Source organism: Carcharodon carcharias, chromosome 16 (genome assembly GCF_017639515.1).
Source record: "Carcharodon carcharias isolate sCarCar2 chromosome 16, sCarCar2.pri, whole genome shotgun sequence".
In the NCBI taxonomy this organism is placed as follows: domain Eukaryota; kingdom Metazoa; phylum Chordata; class Chondrichthyes; order Lamniformes; family Lamnidae; genus Carcharodon; species Carcharodon carcharias.
In genome coordinates, this window is record NC_054482.1 from 116,952,843 (window position 1) to 116,977,743 (window position 24,901).

The following is a 24,901-nucleotide window of genomic DNA, read 5'->3' on the forward strand; positions in this document are numbered from 1 at the left end:
ATGTCTTTCCTTTTTTTTTCCTCAATGAGCCAGCCATAACATGGTCGAGTCATTACAATAATATTTTCACTGGATTACAATCTCCTTTCTGCTCCTCGCTCCCAAGCCCCCCACCCCAGACCTTGGGGCTCCTTCAGTCTCTCTCTCTCTCTCTCTCCCCCTCTCCCTCTTATCTGTTCAGCCTCACATGGGTCTCTTCATCTCTCTCTCTCTCTCTCTCTCTCATACACTAGATGACGCTTTGCACTTGGAAAAAAAAAGATGCTCTGACGTTGAGGATCATCTCGCTGGGTGAGGAGGCAGGCCGTGAGCAGAGAGCTTGAGACATAAACACTAAGCCCTTTCAATATTCCTCACAGCCCCGTGCAGAGAGAGAGAGAGAGAGAGACACACACACACGCACACACACACGCAGAGAGAGCGAGACTGTGAGTGAATTCAATCGCCAGCCGAGAAGGATGGGACGGAAAACAGAACTGCACGATTCAGTGTTCGGTAGGAAGATAATCCCTTCAAAGCAAAATGTTTTATGTGTATGTATATGTGTGTGTGTGTGTGTGTGTGTGTGTGTAGATGCGAGATGGGAGGGAGCTGGAGAGGGGAGCGGGAGAGATCTCGCATTCTTTCACAGACTGTTGTAGTCAGCTGGCTTTGTAACAATACAGACTTTCTGCTACATTCTGACAAGTATCTTTGCTACCCCCCTCCCTCCCCCCCCCCCCCCCCCCCCCCCCCCACCTGCCTCTCTCCCCAATCGGTGCTGGGACCTGGTTTAACCCCCCTCTTTCCGCATGTGTGTGTAGCAGGCAGGGTTTTGCATGGTGCTGGGAATCCTCCCTCCCCCCCGCAATCGTTCTTGTTTTTAGTTTAAGCGCTGTGTGAACGGAGCCTGGCTCTGTGTATTCTGCTTTAAAATGTGGAGGGGATTAGTGTTTGATGTGGCGCCGTGTGCCAACTGGGAGACAGTTCATTGCTTCCAATCCCACCCTCCCACCCACCCCATGTTAACTCTGAAATTAATTGGGAGTCGGTCAGTAGCAAGGGATGAAATTGATGCCCCCCCACTACCCCCCCCACCCCCCCCCCCCCCCCCCCCCGGATGGGGTATTAAGGGGAAGGGGGGTTGGGGGGGCATCAATTTCATCCCTTGCTACTGACCGACTCCCAATTAATTTCAGAGTGGGGTGGAATGAGGGGGGGGGGGGGGTGCAGTTTAGACTGTGTCAAAGGGACAGAGAGAGAGAGAAACAACAGTACAGTTATAACTTTTTTTGCCTCCTCAGTCTAATAATAGTCATTCCTTTCGATGTGATGATGGTTGTCTCTAAATGTGCAACTTGTAGGATTAAATTGCTTTGTGGAATTGGAGTGTGTGTGTGTGTGTGTTGGGGGGGGGGGTGATAGTGATTTATTGCTCGCATTTCGATTCCCCCTTTAATTCCCAACCATGTGGTAAACAAAGGGGATTTTAAACTCTCTCTACCCCCCCCCCCCCTCCTCCTCTCGCCCCCTCATTTAACCAACTCTTCCAGAGTCTCCAGGAGACGCCATTTTTAAAGGAAACTTTTCTCAGTTTATTTTCTTTCGTTTAAGAAAAGGAGCTTTGGGGTTGGGAGATGTTTCACGAGCAGGAGGCTTGGCTCACTTCAAACTATTCCGCTTAAAGCCCCTGGCTACAGCCGTTACCGTCGCTTCAAAGTTTTAATTTTACTGAATAGTTTGGGACTATAGGATGTTATTGATTTAAATGAACAGGTAGAAGGGATAAAAACAAAACACTGCGGATGCTGGAAATCCAAAACAGACAAATAGGGTTTAATATAAGGAAGTGTGAGACCATCCACTTTGGAGTTAAGGCACGTGGGCTGAGAGTGTTTTGTGAATTGTGAGGAGCTGGGGAGTGTGAATTAACAGGGAGATTTGGGGTTATATGCACACACATCACAAATGTCAGAGACAGAAACAAAGATAATTCAAAAAGGCTGCTGGAATATTGACGCTTATGGAATGGAGTGAAACTCAGACTAAAACTCTGTGTAAAACTCTGATGAAACCCTATTTAGATTAGAATGTTCTGTTCTGGATAGCACTTGATGGGAAGTATATGGCCTGGAGAATGTGTAGAGAGATTTATCAGATTGATACTGGGACTGAATTGTAATGGTAGGTCGGTATGGACTAGGCTTGTATTCCCTTGTGTTTAGACGATGAAGGGGTGAGGTGTTTAAGATGATTAAAGGATTTTATAGGGCAGAGAGAAACTATTTCCTCTGGTGGGGGTGAGGTGGGTGATTTGGGGGGGTGGGGGTGCAGGGTGGGTGGGGGGTGGTGGAGGGTTTCCAAAACAAAGGGGCAGGACGTTAAAATGAGAGTCAGGCCATTCAAGGGTGATGTAAGAGGCAATTCTTCACACAAAGGGGAATGGAAACCTGGAACTCTCTCACCGTCAATAAGCTGCTAGGACTAGCGGGGGGTCAGTTGAAAATTTCAAAACTGAGATTGACACTTTTATTGGCTCAGAGCGTTAAGAGTTATGGAACCGACAAAAATGGAATTAAGATAATTGAACTGAGGGACTGAATAACCTCCTCCTCTTTAGCTAAGTAGAGACTGATATCCCTGTTCTTTAAAATGGTGTTTGTTTCTTGTGGAGTAGAGGAGTCCTGGAAATGAACACTGATATTTTCAGATTTCCAGCATCCGCAGTATTTTGCTTTTTATTTTACTGAAACTTTCATTATTAGATGTGAGGGAACTTGAGAAACTTGATCCCTGGGAAACTGATCCGTTCTGAGTTCAGATCTCAAGGGACACCTGTTTAAAAATCAGGAAATTGGGAATACAGAGGGGACAAGGCAACCCTTTTATTCATGGGAAATGAGAGGAGCTCCTAAAGCAGACAGCAGGATAAATGGGTGGAAGAGACAAGTGCTTGTATTATACAGAGGTCAGTCCTTGGAAAAACACCTGGGCTTGTTTGTATCTAATGGCCTTTTCTCTTTCTTAAAAATGACTTTGAAGAGCTGGATATGTTTGTGTTACAATCACTTGGCAGCTGTAGTAGCTGCCAGTACAGTTAAAACTTTCACTCACACACACACACACACACACACACATATTTGCACTCTAACACACACACACTCACACACACTTACACTCACACACTCACATGCATGCACACATTCATACACACTCTTACACTCATACAAACACAGGCACGCATTAATACTCACTCACTCACACTTGCACTCATACACACACAAACAGACACAAACTCACACAGACTCACACATGCTCACACACAGACTCACACACAGACTCACACATAGACACGCACACTCACAGGCGAGGGTTAGATTTGGGTTTAACCCTCAGCTGTTGAGTCTGGGAAAGCCAGACCTTGAGCAGCCAATGAGCACAGTGAACTGTCCGTAATGTAATGCTACATATTACAGAAAAGCTTGTGGTTAAGAGTTGGTTACAATATCATTAATAAAATCAGTCTTGCTTCCCTCAGGGAGGGTGTCGAGATGGGAATGGGGGACGTAGAGTGGGAGATGGGAAAGATTGTGGAGGAGAAGTTGATTAAAAGGACAGTATAAAATTCATTAAAAAGTCTACTACCCAAGTTTCCTACCTCACGAAAAGTCCCACTCACCCATTAACTCCTGTACCAGCAATGCTTCATCTTTTAAGTTCTCATTCATGTTTTCAAACCGCTCCCGATTTAAGTGATCTGTCCCAGCACACAACCCTCTGCAACGTTTGCCCTCCTCCCATTCTGATCCCTTGCTCATCCCCAATTTTCATCGCCCCACCATTGGTGGTCATGCCTTCAGCTATGTGGACTCTGAGCTCTGGGATTCCCTCCTTAAACCTCTCCACCTCCCTCTCCTCCTTTAAGAGGCTCCTTAAAACCTACCCCATTGCCCAAGCGTTTGGCCACCTCTCCAAACATCCCCACATGTGTCAAGTTTTCTTTGCTAATTGCTCCTGTGAAACACCTTGGGATGTTTTACTATGTTAAAGGTGCTATATAAATGCACAATGTTGTCATTGCTATGGTATTTGGTGTTTTAAGAGGCATTTTGAGGTGAGGAAACCAGTTTGACAGAAGTCCCCAAAGTATAGGGGGTGTGAATAGTGATTGAGTGAGGTGGGTATAAGCTGTTGTAAGATTGAAGTTCAGAGGGCTGTGGTCTGGAAGTCCAATCAAATTAAGAGCAGGCATTAGGAGTAGCTAACAACGACTGACTAACGTGGCAAATACTTCTCCAAATATAGAATCTGGCCATTCTCACTGTACAGTTGTAGCTGTAAATATCAGTCAAGGGTTGGCCCTGAATTTTAATGTCCAAACCAGCCATCTCCAAAAAGCCTTAACACAGTGACTCTTTGTCAATTCATAGACAGATGTTTTGCTGTGTGTGATTCTGCCTGGGGTTTTCAGTTTGGATGCCAGTGGCAAAACATCAATTCACAGACTGCACTTGAATCTTTTTGATATTCTTTTTTCTGTCGCGCTCGACTGCTTAAAGTTAATCTGTCGGACGTTCCACTGACTGTGAAAAGTTGAGTAAACGACTGCGCTGAAATGATTTAATTATAAAGCAGATGGCTTCTGCAGTTTCAGACTAATCTGAGCCTGGTGGTTACATCATTATCTAAAAGACTTTTATCAATATTAATGGGGTAATCTGGTGTCACACATGTTCATGATTTATTGAAAAATGTATTGTGACTCTCCATTTGCCCTAGATCGCTCCTTTCACCAGGATTCATTCTTTTAAAATCCCTCTGTCTCTCTCTCTCTCTTCTTTTAAGACACTTCCTCGAAAACTTACATTTGGTCACCTGTCTGAATTTTTCTTCACGTGACTCAGTGTCAAATTTTGTCCAAATTTAGGCTCCAGTGAGTTGCCAGGAACGTTTTTTATCACATTAAAAGACACTTAGTAAATACTTGTTAATGTGACCGAAAGACACAAAGGGCAGGATTTTCCAGCCCCGCCTACCACCAGGATCGTCCGGTCCTGCCGATAGCCAAAGGACGTATGGCTGGCTGGGGGCTGCTGAGCCTCCTGTGGTGGGCCCCACCAGGACAGGGCCAGAAAGTCCCATCCAATGTTGGAAATTGCCTGGTCCTTACTTCTATTTTGCCAACATTCTCTGCCTAGGAATATTAGCACAGACAGTTTAGTCTCTTTCACTTCTATTTCTGCACCATGGCGCTATATAAATGCACAATGTTGTCATTGCCATGGCATTTGGTGTTTTAAGAGGCATTTTGAGGTGAGGAAACCAGTTTGACAGAAGTCCCCAAAGTATAGGGGGTGTGAATAGTGATTGAGTGAGGTGGGCATAAGCTGTTGTAAGATTGAAGTTCAGAGGGCTGTGGTCTGGAAGTCCAATCAAATTAAGAGCAGGCATTAGGAGTAGCTAACAACGACTGACTAACGTGGCAAATACTTCTCCAAATATAGAATCTGGCCATTCTCACTGTACAGTTGTAGCTGTAAATATCAGTCAAGGGTTGGCCCTGAATTTTAATGTCCAAACCAGCCATCTCCACAGAGCCTTAACATGGGAGATGGAGCCTTCAGCAACCTGGGCCCTAAGTTCTGGAATTCCCTCCCTAAAGCTCTCCATCTTTCCCTTTCCCTTTGCTCCTTGACCAAGCCTTTGGTCACCTGACCCTAATAACTCTTTAGGTGGCTGGAGGTCAGATTATACCTGATATCGCTCCAGTGAAATGCCTTGGTATGTTTTTCTATGATTAAATGGCAAAATACAGTTCAGCCACAGAGACCTGGGCTGACTGAAGCTGAAGAGACCCTGCTGACAGAAAGATCGCTGTTCATTAAAATCAGGATGGATAACCTGACCAACAGGAATGTTTATAATCTGCTAATGGACATATGGCCACTATCACCCTACCAACTGTCAACCACCCAATCATCTGTACCGACAGTTTCAAAAGTTGCCACTACATGTGGGGATTCCAAAAAGTTGACCAAGTAACAAGCAATTCGAAGACTGGGCACTGATTTCTGATACCCATGTCACCTACAATGCCAAACTATTAGACACCTTTTTGCTGTCTGAAGGAATTCAAAATGCCTCTGCTTCATCAAGGTTCTTAAGAACTTTCTCCACTACAACAGCAACCCAGCATTTTTATGCAGGAATGGAGATGCTGATCGTCCCCTCAGTCCCAAAACCAAGATGGCATTTCCACCAGACTTCACAGCCCCACCTTCACTGCGTTGTCAACAGCACAATCCAGGGAGTATCACCCTCACCAAACAACCATGACCGCTTTACTCAACTGCTGAACGAGGGGGCTGCCAGCAATATCCCATCTGGCTACAGGAAAGACTACTTTCCACACTGGTCCCAGGGGATTGAGAGATTGCCAGCAGAGTTTAATGTCACTCAGGACCTGGTTACATCAATAACGCTTATGGATCCCCTAACAATGGCAGGTTGGAACAATGGTGAGAAGCCACTATTTAAAATCCTGAAACTTTGAAATAAAAAAAAGTGCTGGAAATACCCAGCCAATCTGGCAGCCTCTGTGGAGAGAGAAACAGAGTTAACGTTTCAGGTCGATGAACTTTCATCAGAATCCTGGAACTTGGCAGTGCCTCAACATGAGGAGCCAAAGATCAGTGTCAATGTTATTGCTGCCTGACCCCCAAGCAACTCAAAGGCAGTGACGACCACCAAAAACAAATTAAAAATCTGCTTAAACTCTTTCTGCAAAAAGCCTTTTCAGCTGTCTTCACCACTGAAGAGGTGGACACAGAGGTGGACACGGAGGTGCACACAGAGGTGGACGCAGACACTCACAGCCGCCAAGTCCGGGAATCTCACTAGGCTCAAAGGCACCTACCCACAATTCCTCGAGAACCAGGGCCAAAGGGATGGATGTGACTTACCAAACTCGTCTCCATCATCTTTGAGACTGGGATAACCCCGGAAATCAGGTGCCATTCCAAGTCACGCTAAAGCCAGGAAACGCAGTCCACAATCGCATAGGTTACCATCCCACTGCCCTTCTGTCAATGATCTACAAACATGGTCAAACAGCTCACCCTTAACTGGATAAAACTAATCTTGAATGCCATATTCCCAAAAAGGGAAGCAGGCACCAGAGAAGGGAGAGGTTGCTCTGACCAGTTGCTGCATTCAGTAGCAATATTGAGGCAGGTTCCAGAAGCAGCTGGAGACTGGAGCTGCTTTCATACACCTGTCATTGGTGAACAAAGTCGCATGAAGGTCTGTCACTGAAGATTGCAACAATCATTCAATGCAGCTAAACTCTCAGGCTCAGCAGCACCCCATGAACGACCGTAGCTTCTGCATTTGCCTTAGTGGCAAGACCAGCTGAACAGGAATGCTCCAATGGTCTGCTGCCATGAGCATTGGCCTTTTATACATCTATATGGCAAGACATGTCCTGCATCAAAACCCTGAGGTTTGTCTATACTGGTCACAAAGCATTGCTAAGGGAGGCGTCAATGCTAGAGGAAGTAAATAGAATGCTCACCAGCAACCTGAGTCTAGTGGAATCCACCTGGTACCTTTGCGCCAATCCGGACAGAATAGTTGTGTTGACGTTCCATCTGAACAATAACAGCTCCAGGAAAGAACTCAATGTTTCCTCCTCCAGAAGGTGGCTTATTCATGACCCCCACCCAAAATACCAGGAACAGGCTCTGGGCTATCGATCTTCTCTCAAAAACATCGGCCAGAAATGTAAAAGCAGGGTGAACCCGGTCTGCAACCCCACCAGAAATTAGGGAGCAGAGCCCGAATCTTTAACACCGCAACAGTGGCCCTGGTCAGCTCTACTGCAGAATACCGCTCTGTTGTGGCCCACACAAAGATTGTGGCCATACAACTAATCATCACCATGAGAACTGTGTCAAGGACACTTAACTCCACACCAATTGAGAGGCTCCCTGTCTCCAACATTGTCCCACCTGCCATTTGCTGTGATGCCTTCATGTTCCATAAGATGGAAAAAATGATGAGCTACACTGACCTCCCCATTCTCAAAGACTTAAAAAACCCACCAGCAAAGGGGTTAAAGTCATGCCAGCTCCCCTGAGAATCAGCAGCTAATATTCACACAGGTTCTATCAACCCCCTACCCAGATGGACAGGACCGTGGGACGCATCAATAAAAACCCATCACCTCTTCACTGACATAACAGCGGCGGGTCCCGGCTCCAACCTTATTTCGAAGACAGTGGACGGTGCTGAACGGAATGGGCACAGGCCATGGATGGTGCAGCCACCTGTTCCATGGGTGGAAGATCAGGAAGGGGACACAGTGCGATTTTGGCCACGAGTCCAATACTATGGAACACGTCACATCAACCTGCCCAGTAAGATCTGCTGTGGGAGGCACCTCATTTCTCCACTCGGTATCTCGAGAGACTTTTGAATGAAGCCAAACTAGACGCCCCATCTTCAGCCTCTCCTATCATGGTGCTACATTAAGAGCACTTTGATGATGCAAGTTGCTGTTAAAAAGGTTTGAGTAATTATTTTGCAAAGCTAGCGCATTCTCAACAGGCCAGCACTTTGCCCAAAAGCATTTATTTTAAGGTGACTTGAGGTTGCTTGCTGCTCTGAACGATTGTATGTCAACTGATGTGCAAGGGTTCGTTCGAATCACGTAGAATACATTTCAGTCTCTTGGCTGTTGTGTGACAATTTGACAAGCCCGGGTGAGACTCTGTCTTCAGGTGACTAACTAACTGGCAGAAAGAGAAAAGCCATTTATATAAAAAAAAAGTGACTGATTACCTGTCCAAGCTTTTATTTGTTAAAAAAAAAATCACATAATCTAAAAATAGAAATGCATTTGAAGCTGTTGCAAGTACATCTTGTCTTTTGGCATCACCTTGCACTCAGTACACCAGCCAGTGGTGAGAATAACTGACTTATTTTGCTTTAAAATTGGCTGGCAAGTGTACTCTGTTTTGGATTGCAGACATGTTCACTTTTACAACACATATTGATTCAACGTGAAATATGGACACTAAACATAAAGCCATACAACATAGAAGGAGGCTATTTGGCCCATCTTGCCTGTGCCGGCTCTTTGAAAGGACTATCCAATTAGTCTCAATCTCCCTGCCCTTTCCCCACAGCTCTGCAAAATTTCCCCTTCAAGTATTTATCCAATTCCCTTTTGGAAGTTCCGATTGAATCTGCTTCCTCCGCCCTTTCAGACAGTGCGTTCCAGATCACAACAACTCGCTGTGTTTATCAAAATAAACTTCCTTGTCTGCCCTCAGTCCCTGGTCCCAATTATCTTACAACTTTGTGCTCTGGACATCAATACTTTTGGCAGTGGGAACAATTCCTCCTTATTTACTCTTATCAAAACATTTGGCTAATTTTAAACACAATAATTTCAAACATTGAGGAGAAATGTGAGTGTGTGTCTGTTCACGGCAATACACTTTTCCACTCAGTTCTACCAATTCTATTGAGTATGACTTCTGTGCGTAAATTTGCTCAGGATTGTTCTGGTAGATGTCAGCATGTAAGTTGACCTTTGAATCCTCCAAAAAATCATTCCAAAACTGGGGCTGACTTATACACTTGAGTATAAAATGTGAACGAGCTGCCAATGTGGGTGTGGATGGTCGCCATTTTGAAATGTGAGAAAAAAACATAACACAGGTAATTCATATTAAATTAACGTGGCACCGTTTATTGAATGAATTAATTGTACAAAGATACCTTTAAAAACAATGAAAATATTGAAAACCCGTCAAATGCATTGTCTTCAACATCCGAGGCAAAGAGTTCATCGAATTCATTCTGAATCACTTTGGCTATGGTGACATTGTAAGGATCCCAGTCTGGATCAAATGTGACATTTTCAGCAGTGTGTGTACCATCTACAAGGTGCACTGCAGAAATTTACCAAGGCTCCTTAGGCAGCACCTTCCAAACCCACGACCATCTAGAAGGAAGAGGGCAGGAGACACATTGGAAGACCACCACCTGGAAGTTCCCCTCCAATCCACTCACCATCTTGACTTGGAACTATATCGCCGTTCCTTCACAGACACTGGGTCAAAATCCTGGAACTCCCTCCCTAACAGCACTGTGGGTGTACCCACACCATATGGACTATAAGATTTTAAGACCATAAGACGTAGGAGCAGAAGTAGGCCATTTTGCATGAGGTCATGTCTGATCCGATGATCCTCAACTCCACTTTCCTGCCTTTTCCCCCATAACCCTTGATTCCCTTACCGATTAAAAATCTGTCTATCTCAGCCTTGAATATACTTAACGACCCAGCCTCTACAGTCCTCCGTGGTAAAGAATTCCACAAATTCACTGCAGAAGAAATTCCTCCTCATCTCTGTCTTAAATGGGGGCCCCCTCACTCTGAGATTATGCCCCCTGGTCCTACACCCTCCCACAAGGGGAAACAACCTCTCAGCATCTACCCTGTCAAGCCCCCTAAGAATCTTATATGTTTCAATAAGGTCACCTCTCATTCTTCTAACTTCCAATGAGTACAGGCCCAACCTACTCAACCTCTCCTCATAAGAAAATCTCCCCATACCCAGGATCAACCTAGTGAACCTTCTCTGGACTGTCTCCAATGCTTGTATAACTTTCCTTAGATAAGGGGACCAAAACTGTTCACAGGATTCTAGGTGTGGTCTAACTAGTGCCTTGTATAGTTTTAGTAACACTTTCCTATTTTTATACTCCATTCCCTTTGAAATAAAGGCCAACATTCCATTTGCCTTCTCTATTACCTGCTGAACTTGTATGTTAGCTTTTTAGGATTCATGCATGAGGACCCCAAATCCCTCTGTGCTGCAGCTTTCTGCAGTCTTTCTCCATTTAAATACTATTCAGCTCCTCTCATCTTCCTGTCAATGTGCATAACCTCACATTTTCCCACATTATATTCCATCTGCCAAGTTTTTGGCTCAATTAACCTGTCTATATCCCCCTGTAGACTCTGTGTCGTCCTCACCACTTGCCTTCCCACTTATTTTTGTGTCATCTGCAAACTTGGCAATAGTACATTCACTTCCCTCATCCAAGTCATTAACATACATTGTAAATAGTTGTGGTCCCAGCACTGATTCCAGTGGCACTCCACTAGTTACAGGTTGCCATCATGAAAATGCCCTCCTTATCCCAACTCTCTGTCTTCTATTAGTTAGCCAACCCTCTATCCATGCTAAGATACTACCCCCAACGCCATGGGCTCTTATCTTATTGAGTAGCCTTATGTGTGGCACCTTATCGAACGCCTCCTGGAAATCCAAATCTATTACATCTACTGATTCCCCTTTATCTATGCTGCTTGTTATCTCCTCAAAGAAGTCTAATAAATTTGCCAAGCATGATTTCCCCTTCATGAAGCCATGCTGTCTCTGCCTGATTAGATTATGCATTTCTAAATGCTCTGCTATTACATCCTTTATAATGGACTCTAACATTTTTCCAATGATGGATGTTAGGCTAACTGACCTACAGTTGCCTGTTTTTTGTTTTGTCTCCCTCCCTTTTTGAATAAAATTGGCAGTTTTCCAATCCTCTGAGACTTCTCCAGAATCTAAGGATTCTTGGAAGATTACTACCAGTGCATCCACTATCTCTGTAGCTACTTCCTTTAATATCCTAGGATGCAACCTATCAGGTCCAAGGAATGTAGCAGCCTTTAGTCCCATTAGTTTCCCTAATGCTTTTTCTCTAGTGATAGTTATTGTATTTATTTCCTCCCCAACCTTTTGCCCTTTGTTTATTTAGTATTTTTGAAATGCTTTTAGTGTCAATTCCTCTGTCATTTCCTGGTTCCCCATTATTATTACCCCAGGCTCATTCTCTAAGGGGCCTATGTTCACTTTGGCATCTCTCTTCCTTTTTATAAATTTAAAGAAGCTCTTACTGTCCATTTTTATTTTACTTGCTAGTTTACCATCAAAGTTTATTTTTTCCCTCTTAATTTTTTTTGGTCATCTTTTGTTGGTTTTTAAAACTTTCCCAAACCTCTGGCTTACCACTAATGTTTGCCACGTTGCATGTTTTTTTCTTTAAATTTGATATTATTCTTCATGATCTTGGCTAGCCATGGTTGGTTTCTCCCCTTCCTAGAATCCTTCTTCCTCATGGGGATATATCTTCGTTGTGAGTCTTGAACTATTTTCTTAAACATCTGCCATTGTTCATCAACTATCTTTTCTGCTAAACTCCTTTCCCATTCCACTCCTGCCAACTCTGCCCTCATTCCTCTGTAATTACCCTTATTTAAGTTTAGCACAGTTGTTTCTGACCCAAATTCCTCACTCTCAAACTCAATATTATGGTCACTGTTTCCTAGGGTATCTTTTACTCTGAGATCATTTATTAAACCTGCCTCATTACACATTACCAGATCCAAAATAGCCTGATCCCTGGGTGGATCCACAAAATATTGTTCTGGGAAAGTGTCCCGAATACATTCTATAAATTCTTGCTTGTGGTTGCCTCTGCTAATTTGATTTTCCTAATCTACATGAAGATTAAAGTCACCGATGATTAATGTGCTGACTTTTTTACATGCCCTCACTATCTCCTGATGTATTCTCTGTTCGACAGTACAGCTACTGTTAGGGGGCCTATAGACTACTCCCACCACTGTCTTCTTCCCCTTGTTATTTCTTACCTCCACCCATATGGATTCTACATCTTCTGATCCTAGATCATTTCTTGCTATCGTACTTATTCCATCTCGTACTAACAAAGCTACCTCACCACCCTTTCCTTCCTGGCTGTCCTTTCGAAAAGTCACATACACCTTAATATTTAGTTCCCAGCTTTGATCTCCTTGTAACCATATCTCCGTAATGGCTATGGGATCATACCCATCAGCTTCTATTTGTGCCGTTAATTCATTTATTTTGTTCTGAATACTATGTGCATTTAAGTAAAGAGCCATTAACTTTGCCTTTTTACCATTTTTACCCCCTTTGACCCTATTTGCTGCTTTTTTTTTTATGTTTGTACACTCTGTTCCTTCCTGTCACACACTGGGTATCATTACCTAAATAGTTGCCCTGCGATGCTGCCATATCCTTTGCTTTGTGAGCCTACATATCCCCTCTCCAGAGCCCTGCACCACCTCCCCACCTCTATTTAGTTTAAAGCTCTCTCTACAGCCCTAGTTATTCAATTCTCCAGGACATGGGTCCCAGCACGATTCAAGTGAAGCCTGTCCCAGCAGAACAGCTCCCTTCTACCCCAGTACTGGTGCCAGTGCCCTGTGAACTGAAACCCATTCCTCCCACACTAATCTTTGAGCCTTGCATTTAACTCCTTGACTTTATTTATCCAACGCCAGTTTGCCCAGAACTGCAGCGGTTCAAGAAGGCAGCTCACCACCGCCTTCTCAAGGGCAATTAGGGATGGGCAATAAATGCTGGTCTACTCAGCGATGTCCACATCCTGTAAATGAATGAAAAAAAAATTTCAGAATCATCCTTCCACAATAAATTATCTCCCTCGCCATCCATTGAATTGGATATTCATTTTTTGAATAATCTGATGACTCCTTGTGCACCCTCGACACAAAATACCAAGCAGGGCAGCACCCATAATTCCATTCTTTATGAAGGTTCTTTCTCCGTCAGTTATCCACCTATTCCATTCAGTATGAGCATAATCCTTGAATGGCTCTTTGAGGCACATATCCAAAGGTGGATGTTAGACCCCTGGTGTAACAGCAATGTGTGTGTTCTTTCTTTGCAGGTGTCTCTTTATCTCATTGGCTATACGGGGTCTGAACAGGACCCAGTCTCATAAGCTGCATTCTTTGTGTAGATCACCGGGTCGCCTATGCCAAACATTATCCATCCGTAACGCCACTCCATCCTCGTTCATTCATCCACACTCAGGGAGCCGGTGGTGTAACGGTGATGTCACTAGACGAGTAATCCAGAGACCCAGGCTAATGGTCTAAGGACATGGATTCTGATCTCGCCATACCAGCTGGTTGAATTTTAAATTCAATCAATGAATATTTCTGGAATTGAAAGCTAATCTCAGTCTCAGTAATGGTGACCCTGAAACTATCATCGATTGTCATAAAAACCCATCTGGTTCACTAATGCCCTTTAGGGAAGGAAATCTGCCATCCTTACCCGGTCTGGCCTATATGTGACTCCAGACCCACAGCAATGTGGTTGACTCTTTACTGCTCTCTCAAATGGCCCAGCAAGTTACTCAGTTCAAGGGCAATTAGAGATAGGCAACAAATGCTGGTGTTGCCAGTGATGTCCATATCCCATGAAAGAATATTTCCTTTTAATTTGATTTGTTCAGTTTCCTTTAAAGGCTTGTCTTTTTGTTACAGAGTCCCTTTAAGGGGCTGTCCATTAGTGAATTAGTTTATTTATTTCATTTGTTTTTAAAGAGCATAAAGAGACTCTTTCTGAAATTGTGTGGTTGTATTAGGCGGTGTATGCTGTAAGTAAATGTGAGACAGAGTAAAGATTGGCTCCTATAGCATCCTTAACACTGGCTTTCAGGTTAGAACAGCCCACGCTGGCATTTCTTCTCACGTGAGCATCTTCACTGCCCTTTCCATCTCACCCTACAAGCATTTCCTTTCATTCCTCACCCACTTTCTGTGGTAGCAAGATCCACATCACAGAATCACAGAATTGTTACAGTGTAGAAGGAGGCCATTCAGCCCATCGTGTCTGCACCGGCTCTCTGAGCATTTTAACTTGGTGCCAATCTCCTGCCTTTTCCCCGTAACCCTGCACATTGTTTCTATTGAAATAACATCCAATGCCCTCTTGAATGCCTCAATTGAACCTGCCTCCACCACACTTCCAGGCAGTGCATTCCAAACCCTGACTACTCGCTGTGTGAACATTTTTTTTCTCACCTCATATTTGCTTCTTTTGTAAATCACTTTAAAACTGTGCCCTCTGGTTCTCATAAGAACATAAGAACTAGGAGCAGGAGTAGGCAATTCAGCCCCTCGAGCCTGCCCCCCAATTCAATACGATCATGGCTGATCTCATTTCAGCCTCAACTCCGATTTCCCACCTTCTCCCCATAACCTTTCAACCCGTTACTAATTAAAAATCTGTCTATCTCCTCCTTAAATTTATTCAGTGTCCCAGCATCCACTGCACTCTGAGGTAGTGAATTCCACAGATTCACGACCCTTTGAAAAAAGTAATTCCTCATCTTTGATTTAAATCTACCAACCCTTAGCCTAAAACTATGGCCTCTCATTCTAGAATGTCCCACAAGGGGAAACATCCACTTCACGTCTACTTTGTCTACCCCCTTTAGCATCTTATATACCTCAATTAGATCTTCTCTCATCCTTCTAAATCCGTTCTCGATCCATTTACGAGTGCTAACAGTGTCTCCCTATCTACTCGTCCACACCCCTCATAATTTTGAAAACTTCTATCATGTCTCCTCTTAGCCTTCTCCTCTCCAAGGAAAACAGTCCCAACTTTTCCAATCTTTCTTCATAACTGAAGTGTCTCATCCCTGGAACCATTCTTGTAAACCTCTTCTGGTCTCTCTCCAATGCATTCACATCCTTCCTATAGTGTGGCATCCAGAACTGTACACAATACTCCAGCTGAGGTCTAACCAGTGTCTTATATAAATTCATCATAACCTCCCTGCTCTTGTACTCTATGCAACTATTAATGAAGCCTAGAATACTGTATGCTTTAGAAACAGCTCTCTCAAACTGTCCTGCCACTTTTAATAACTTATGTACATATACACCCAGGTCTCTGTGCTCCTGCAAAATCTTTAGAATAGTATCCTTTATTTCATACTGTCTCTCTCCATGTTCTTTGTACCAAAATGCATCACCTCACACTTCACCGCATTGAACTTCATCTGCCACCTATCTGCCCACTCCACCAATGTCCTTTTGAAGTTCTACACTTTTTTGTGTGATTCGCAAACTTTGAAATTGTCCCCTGCACACCAAGATCTAGATCATTTATATATATATATATAAATATATATATTGGGAAAAGCAAAGGTCCCAATACTGACCCATGGGGAACTCCTTCTTCCAACCTGAAAAACACACATTAACCATCACTCTCTGTTTCCTCTCAGCCAATTAACCATCACTCTCTGTTTCCTATCCCTCAGCCAATTTTATATCCATGCTGCTACTGTCCCTTTTTTCCATGAGCTATAACTTTCCTCACAAGTCTATTGTGTGGCACTGTATCGAACGCCTTTTGGAAGTGCATATACACCACATCAACAGCCTTACCCTCATCAACCATCTGTTACCTCTTCAAAAAACTCCAGCAAGTTAGTTAGACACGATTTTCCTTTAACAAAACCATGCTGATTCTTCTAAATCAATCTACATTTTTCCATGTAATTATTAATTCTATCCCAAATAATTGTTTCTAGAAGTTTCCCCACCACCGAAGTTAAACTGACTGGTCTGTAATTGCAGGGCGGATCTTTACAATCTATTTTGAACAAGGGCGTAATGTTTGCAATTCTCCAGTCCGCTGGCACCTCCCCCGAATCCAGGGAACATTGAAAGATTATTGCCAGTGCCTCTGCAACTTCCACTCTCACTTCCTTCAATATTCTTGGATGTACCTCATCCGGTCCCGGTCCCTTATCAACCTTGAGTATCGACCGCTTATCTAATATCTCCTCCTTATCAATTTTAAACCCTTCTAGTGACTGAGTTTCCTCCTCTGTCACCACGGCCTGGGCAGCATCTACCTCGTAGGTAAAGACAGATGCAAAGTATTCATTTAACACCTCAGCCAAGGCTCTTGCCTCTATGTGTAAATCCCCTTTTTGGTCCCTAATCGACCCTACTCCTCCTTTTACCATTTTACTGCTGATGTGCTTATAGAATACTTTGGGATTTCCTTTTATGTTAGCTGCCAGTCTTTTTTCATAATCCCTCTTTGCCCCTCATATTTGCTTTCTCACCTCCCTTCTGAACCTCCTGTATACAGCTTGGTTCTCAATTGTATTTGCTACCTGTCACATGTTGTAAACATAATTTTTCTTCTTTAACTTAATTTCTATCTCCTTTGTCATCCAGGGAGCTCTGGATTTGTTTGTCCTACCTTTCCCTTTTGAGGGAACGCACCTTGACTGTGCCCAAACCATCTCCTCTTTGAAGGTAGCCCATTGTTCAGCTACTGTTTTTCCCGCCAATCTTTGGTTCCAGTCTACCGGCCCCACTTCGTTCTTGCCCCATTGATGTCTGCTCTCTGCCAGTTGATTATTCTTATTCTGGATTGATCAATGTCATTTTCCACCATCATCCTAAACCTTATGATGCAATGATCACTGTTCCCTAAATGTTCCCCCACTGTCACTTGATCTACTTGTGCCCACCTCATTCCCAAGAACCAGGTCTAGCAGTGCCCCCTTTCTTGTTGGACTGGACACATACTGCTGTAGGAAATTCTCCTGAACATAATCTAGGAATGCTTGTTCCTCACTGCCCCTCACACTACCACCATCCCAGTCTACATACGGGTAATTAAAGTCCCCCATTATAACTACTCAATGGGCAAAATTCTTCTCCGGTTGATGAGTGGGGGTGGGGCACGCTCACCGACGCATAAAATGATGCATGTTGGGAGCAGGCGTCATTTAGATTTTCAGTTCGGCTGTGCACGTGAGTCGGCTCCGTGCCCACCAAACTGTCAAAGGCCTGTTAAGGCCTGTTAAATAGTCATTAATTCAATTAGCTGAGCTGTCGTCCAACCTTAAGGTCGGCGTGGGACAGGCAAAGAGCCCAGGCGGCCTTCGCATTTCTCATGCAACCTCATCCACGCGCTGGATGAGGCTTCCTGAAGTGTTTCAAAAGTCAATAAAAATTTTAAAACTAATTCTTTCACACGTCCCAGCTCATGTGACAGTGTCACATGAGAGGACTTGTTTTAAAAGTTTTTATTTTCCTTTACTTAAGTTTACACATGTCAAACTGACGTCCCAGAAGGTACCTCTGTGCCTCAGGGAGATCTCTGCGCTCTATCGCACAGGGAATGACTCAGGGAAACCCCCACCGCCCACACAGGGAGCGCATAGTGCTTTCGGGCGAGCGTCACGCTGGGCGGGCCTTAATTGGCTCGTCCGCATAAAATGAGAGGCCCCAATCAGGTTCGCGCTCACCCCTGTCTGCCCCCACACAACCCCCCCAATGGGGGGTAAATTCAGCCCTATGATGTTTACACCTCTCTGTAATTTCCTTGCAGACTTGTTCCTCTATATCCTTCCCACTAGCTGTTGGTCTAGATAATATACTGAGCAATGTAATTGCACCCTTCTTATTCCTTAGCTCTAACCAAATTGATTCACATTATCACTGCTCTCTGGGTAAGGAAATTTCTCCTGATCTTCCTCTTGGATTCAACTATCATTACCATTGTTGAATTCCTCACTAACAACATCCTGGGGGTTACTATTGACCAGAAACTGAACTGGACTAGCCATATAAATACTGTCGCTACAAGAGCAGGTCAGAGTCTAGGAATCCTGCTCGAGTAACTCACCTACTGACTCCCCAAAGCCTGTCCACCATCTACAGGGCACAATTCAGGAGTGTGATGGAATACTTGCCTGGATGAGTGCAGCTCCCACTACACTCAAGAAGCTTGACACCATCCAGGACAAAGCAGCCATTTGATTGGCACCCCATCCACAAACATTCACTCCCTCCACCACTGACGCACAGTAGCAGCAGTGTCTACCATCTACAAGATGCACTGCAGGAACTCACCAAAACTCCTTATACAGCACCTTCCAAACTCACGACCTTTGCCATCTAGATAGATGGGAATACCACCACCTGGAAGTTCCCCTCCAAGCCACTCACCATCCTGACTCGGAAATATATCGCCATTCCTTCACTGTCACTGGGTCAAAATCCTGAGAATCCCTCCCTAACAGCACCGTGGGTGTACCTACTCCACATGGACTGCAGCGGTTCAAGAAGGCAGCTCCACCTTCTTAAGGGGCAATTAGGGATGGGCAATAAATGCTGGCCCAGCCAGCGAAGCCCACATCCTGTGAATGATTAAAAGTAGGCATCTTATATTTATAGCCCATAGTTCTGACCCCACCTAAGCAGAAACATTTCTCTGTATCTACCTTATCAAATCCATAACTATAAAGATCTTTATCAGGTCAATCCCGCAGTCGTCTCTTTTCTATAATGAAAAGAGCTCCAGTCTCTCCAATGTTTCCTGAAAGTTGTAACTCTGAGATTAAAAGACTTACTTCAGAACTTCTCTTTCACACTCGCAATGTGAGAATCTTTTTATTCGTTGATGGGATGTGAGTGTTGCTGGCTAGACCAGCATTTACTGCCCATCCCTAATTGCCCTGTACGGTTCATAATGCTCCCTCACCCGTAAAGTTGGATGCCAGTTTTAAGCAGAGTTATTCTGCAAGCCTTCAGACAGAACTGGCAGCCTAGACAGTTTGAAGGTCCGAGGGATTCTCCTACAAGGAAACTATGTGCTGCCTTGTGCCCATGTCCTTGGAGGAGTTAATCCCGATGGGGGCAGCTGCTAGCATATGGAAAGCTTGTGACTGAATGTTTATCAGCAAAGTCTCTGTCTGGCAACTTTGTTAATGTTGGTGGAAATGAAACTGACATTTCCTGGGTGAACAGAAACTGACATGACTGGTGGAAGCTAAATGTTAATTTGTCGAATTAACCGTTTCCTGAGATGACTGGTTAATCAATTCTAAACTGTTCCAGTCCAGCCAGACCACATCAGGCAACTACTGCTGAAAATAGTTCCAATGCGGGCAATGGTGAATGTTTTCACAGGTATGTGGCCATAGTCTTGGGACAAATGCAATTCAAAATCCACTTTGCGTTGAGACTTGAGGCGTCAATCAGGATTGAATGCCTGAACTCACTCAGGAGCTGTTTGGACCTCCTGTTTCTGGGAATCTCACTCTGCTTTGTCCCGGTTGACTAGAATTGTCTCTTGACCAGTGGCCCGGCCTGCCCTCTCAGGTGGATGTAAAAGATCCCAGGGTACGATTTGAAAGAGGAGCAGCGGAGTTTTCTGTGATATGCTGGCCAATAAACTCCTCAATCAACATCACTAAATAAAAATCAGATAATCTGCCCATTATCTTTCTGCTATTTGCAGCTAACCTTCTTGTGCTTAAATTAGAAGCTACATTTCCATATTACAACAGATACAATACTTCAAAAAGTATTTCATTGGCTGTAAAGCACTTTGAGACAACCTGAAGTGGTGAAAGTTGCTAAAGAAATGCAAGTTCTTTGTTTTATCAGTGCCTTCAGGTGACATTCAGAGTGACAGGATTTGTACAACATGTGCAATTTATCAAGAGGTAAATGTTTCTCTCCAATGAATGTTTTTGGGCACATTTTCCCTAAAATTGGCATAACAGAATTATCAACATGAATTACATTCGGCATAAGTTGAGTTTCGATGATCTATTCCGGGTGGATGTAAAAGATCCCATGGCACTATTTTGAAGAAGGGAAGGGGAGTTACCCCCCAGTGTTGTGGCCAACATTTATCCCAATATTAATCAACACCACAGAAAGAGACTACCTGGTCTTTATCTCATTGCTGTGTGCAAATTGGCTGCTTACAAAACAACCATCTTCTCCAAGAATTCTCCAGCAATCCCCATATCCTGAGAAGGAAATTTAAAATAAAAGAGAAACTACATTGAAATAAATCACAAACAGAAATACCTGGAAAAACTCAGCAGGTCTGGCAGCATCGGCGGAGAAGAGCACAGTTAATATTTCGAGTCCAAGAGTCATGAGGACTCGAAATGTCAACTGTGCTCTCCTCCACCGATGCTGCCAGACCTGCTGAGTTTTTCCAGGTATTTCTGTTTCTGTTTTGGTTTTGGATTTCCAGCATCGGCAGTTTTTTGATTTTACATTTGAAGTAAATCACATTGTGTCAGTTCGTATAAAGAAACCAGCTGCAAGGTGCTGTAACTCTCAAACAGAGATACGCAACAGATCAATCATCATCTGTTTTTAAAAAAGGCATGCAAATTTTTCAGAACGCAAGTGGCATTTATATTACCACCTTTAATGCAGCAAAACTTCCCCAGGTACCTCATGGGAATGATTATCAAAACAAAATTACCATCAACCCACAAGAGGAGATAATAGTTTGGATATGGACACAGGTAGGTTTTAAAAAGCATCGTAAAGGAGGAGAGGGAGTGGGAGAGGTTTAGGGAGGGATTCCCAGAGCTTAGGGCTCAGGCAGTTGAAGGCACGGCCGCCAATGATGGGGCGACGGAAATTGGGGATGAATAAGAGATTGGAATTGGAAGGGTGCAGGGAATTGTAGGGTTGGAACAGGTTACAGATATAGTGAAAGGTGAAACTATGGAATGAACTGAACATGAGAACGAGTTAATGGCGTACCTACATGGAGTACTGCTGGCTGTGTGGTGCTGAGTGCGATAAGAAATTCTGGGTCAAACTGTTCAAGCCTGTTATATTGAAATAGATATTATAAATATATACATTTAAAAACTCATTAAAGTCAACTGCTCTGGGGTTCACAATGCTGTCTTTATGAATAGGCAGAGTTTTGCTCCATTGTGTAGTAATGAGTATTAGATTAGTTAGTGCTCACTAACCCACAGTGAGGGTCATTTTCCTGCAGCTTGCCAGTGTTTGCATCGAGATAGAGCCTGTGAGGTAAAATGGATAGCTTAGGGAAGGGTTTATATCCACAGAAATGCTGGTTATACTGATAACCTCTTGTCGTTTTTAAATAACCTATACTTTTCATGTTACCAATCCTCATGAACATGGCTGTTGATGGTGTTAGTGGATGAAGGCCGTCCATACATTGACGCTGTGAAACATCCTAATGCTTCCCCCATCAATGGCGGCCATGCCTTCAGCTGCCTGGGCCTCAAGCTCTGGAATTTCTTCCCTAAACCTCCCTCCCTCAGGCTCCTCCTTCAAGACGGCCCTTAATGCTGGTCTCTTTGAGCAAGTTTAGGTGGAAGATGGCTGTTAGTGGACTGGTAATCCTGAGGCTCTGGGGTCATGGGTTCAAATCCCACTGTGGCCACTGGTGGAATTTAAATTCAATGAATACATTTGGAATGTAAATCTTGTCTCAGTAACAGTGACAATGAAATTATCATTCGTTGTTGTAAAAACCCATCTGGCTCACATGTCATTTAAGGAAGGAAATCTGCTGTCCTTACCTGGTCTGGTCTGGCCTACATGTGACTCCAGACCCACAGCAATGTGGTTGACTTTTAAATGCCCTCTGAAATGGCCCAGCAAGTCACTCAGTTCAAAGGCAATTAAGGATGGGCAACAAATGCTGGGCCTTGCCAGTGTTACCCACGTCCCATGAAAGAATAAAGAAAGTCTTTGGTCGTCTATCCGAAAACCTCCTTCCTTGTCAGTTTTTTCTGTCTGATCGAGGCCTTGGGATGATGATTGACTATGCGAAAGGTGCTAGATAAATGCAAGTTGTTGTTGAAGTAGTCGTGCACGTGATGTACTTTGTTTCACAGCTGTTGCCCAGACTTTGTGAAATGGGGTCTTCCAACCCCACCCCCCCTCTCCAAATTATTATTATTAATTGATATTGATAACAGAGCACAACAGAGCCAGACAGAGCAAAACAGAGGCAAACAGAGCCAAACAGAGCAGAACAGAGCCAAACAGAGCAAAACAGATCCAAATAGAGCCAAACAGAACCAAACAGAGCAAAACAAAGCCAAACAGAGCAAAACAGAGCTAAACAGAGCAAAATAGAGCTACACAGAGCAAACTGGAGCAAAAAAGAGCCAAACGTTTTAATGGAGTGAATATGAGCACCACAAGTGTCAGCCAGAGATGGCGGTGAGGTGAGACTTTCCACAAAGAGTCTATTTAAACAGAGTCTCTATGAACTACAGTAACTCTGTAGTTCTCATGACTACAGTAACTCATGACTGAAACTACAGCAACATCTCCCAGTAAAAGCAGGATTATTTCTCCAGAAAAAGCTGCATGAGAGGAGTTTCGTTACATAAGACAAATTATAGGCGTATAAAGTCCAACCCTGTCACTTACAGCAGTGATTAGTGGAAAAATTCACCCAATTCTCTCCATTCTGCCCTGGACTTGACCCTTGATTTTAACTCTGTAGGATTTGAGAGAGTTAACATCAAGCCCCACCTGCTGCTAGAAATGAGTGGAAACTCACCCTAAAGCTCTGCAATAAAATGTCAAAATGAAACCCGGGTTTACAGCAGTCAGTTTCCTCTTCAGTGATTGGGTGATGACTTGAAGGACTCAAAATTGTGCACCCGGTATTGAACATGCCCAGTTCCTTTTCTATCCTTTTGATTTCAACAGGATGAATATTAGGCAGGTTCCACATCAGGTGGGTTTTGGTTTGGATAAGTACTTGAAAAAGAAAAATTTGCCGGGATGTGGGGAAGTGCACCACATTGGGGAGCCGTAGGACTGATTGGATAGCTCTCCAAAGAACCAGCACAGATAAGATGGGCCGAATAGCCTCTTTCTCAGCTGTAAGATACTATGTGATCCCCTCCCTTATTCAAGTCAGTCCAATTGAAGATTTTATTTTGGCATTGCCAGTATCAAATCTGGAAGCAATTTTACAAACCTGGCATTATTTCAGATTTCAGTTCCATGGCTGTGAATTTATGGACATGTTCAGCTGGTTTGCTCTGGTATCGTGCCTTTTACATGAAATGTCACAAAACCCTTTGTAGGCCCCACCCAGAGCAACACTGAGAGGAGATTGCAGGGGAAAGTGACTGAAGACATGCTCAGAGATGGAGGGGTTTGGAGAGTTACTGACCGACAGCAAAGACAAAATTCAAAAAGATTCTGCTTTTCAGTAGCATCTTTCACAACCTCAGGACATCCCAAAATCTTTCCGGCCAATGAAGGCTCTTTAACTGCAGTCACTTTTGTAACACCGGAGACAGGGCAGATAATTTACACACAAAACAGATTCCCACAAACGGTAATAAGGTAAACCACCAGATAATTTACTATTTCAACTTCCTTGGGATCCTCACGCTTACACTCTGTTATCCCTTTTGGGGGAGAGCAGGGAAGCATTAAAAGGCTGATTGTCAACCGGATGAGCTGCATTACAAGTGCTGCTGCTGTGATCCACAAGTCCTGAAGTGAGGCTTGGACATGGATCAGAGTCTGGGGTATTACCTACTAAGCCACAAGGCTAATGATGGTGGTTGATCAATAAATATTGGCCAGGCCACTGAAGAGGTCCTGCCCTTCTTCCTCTAAAGGGTATCATGGGACATTTTCCTGAGAGAATAGAGAGAACTTTGGTTTAATGTCTCATCTGAAAGACAACACCTACGCCAGTGCAGCACCCCATAGTACTGACCCTCCGACAGTGCAGCACTCCCTCAGTACTGAGTCTCCAACAGTGCAGCACTCCCTCAGTACTGACCCTCCGACAGTGCAGCACTTCCTCAGTACTGACCCTCCGACCAGTACAGCACTCCCTCAGTACTGAGTATCAGACAGTGCAGCACTCCCTCAGTACTGACCCTCTGACAGTGCAGCACTCCCTCAGTACTGAGTCTCCGACAGTGCAGCATTCCCTCAGTACTGACCCTCCGACCAGTACAGCACTCCCTCAGTACTGACTCTCTGACAGTGCAGCATTCCCTCAGTACTGAGCCTCTGACAGTGCAGCACTCCCTCAGTACTGACCCTCTGACAGTGCAGCGCTCCCTCAGTACTGACCCTCTGACAGTGCAGCGCTCCCTCAGTACTGACCCTCAGACAGTGCAGCACTCCCTCAGTATTGACCCTCAGATGGTGCAGCATTCCCTC

At 44.1% G+C, this 24,901-nt stretch overlaps 1 protein-coding gene across 13 annotated transcripts in view; it reads left to right on the plus strand.

Moving 5' to 3' along the window:
* The first annotated feature begins 259 nt into the window (after positions 1–259).
* LOC121289241 (choline transporter-like protein 5) overlaps positions 260–24,901 on the plus strand; it is a 478,732-nt gene continuing 454,090 nt past the window's right edge. For 4 of the 13 annotated variants that reach the window (XR_005945520.1, XM_041208477.1, XM_041208478.1 and 1 more), the window contains exon 1: positions 262–495. Coding sequence is in view for 9 of the 13 variants with exons in the window: in XM_041208477.1 (XP_041064411.1) it covers positions 459–495 (37 nt within the window). In the remaining 4 variants the exon portion in view is untranslated. Of the gene's footprint in view, positions 496–21,180; positions 21,226–24,901 lie in introns of those variants that run through there. The other 9 variants (XM_041208483.1, XM_041208484.1, XM_041208485.1 and 6 more) reach the window with 6 other exon arrangements.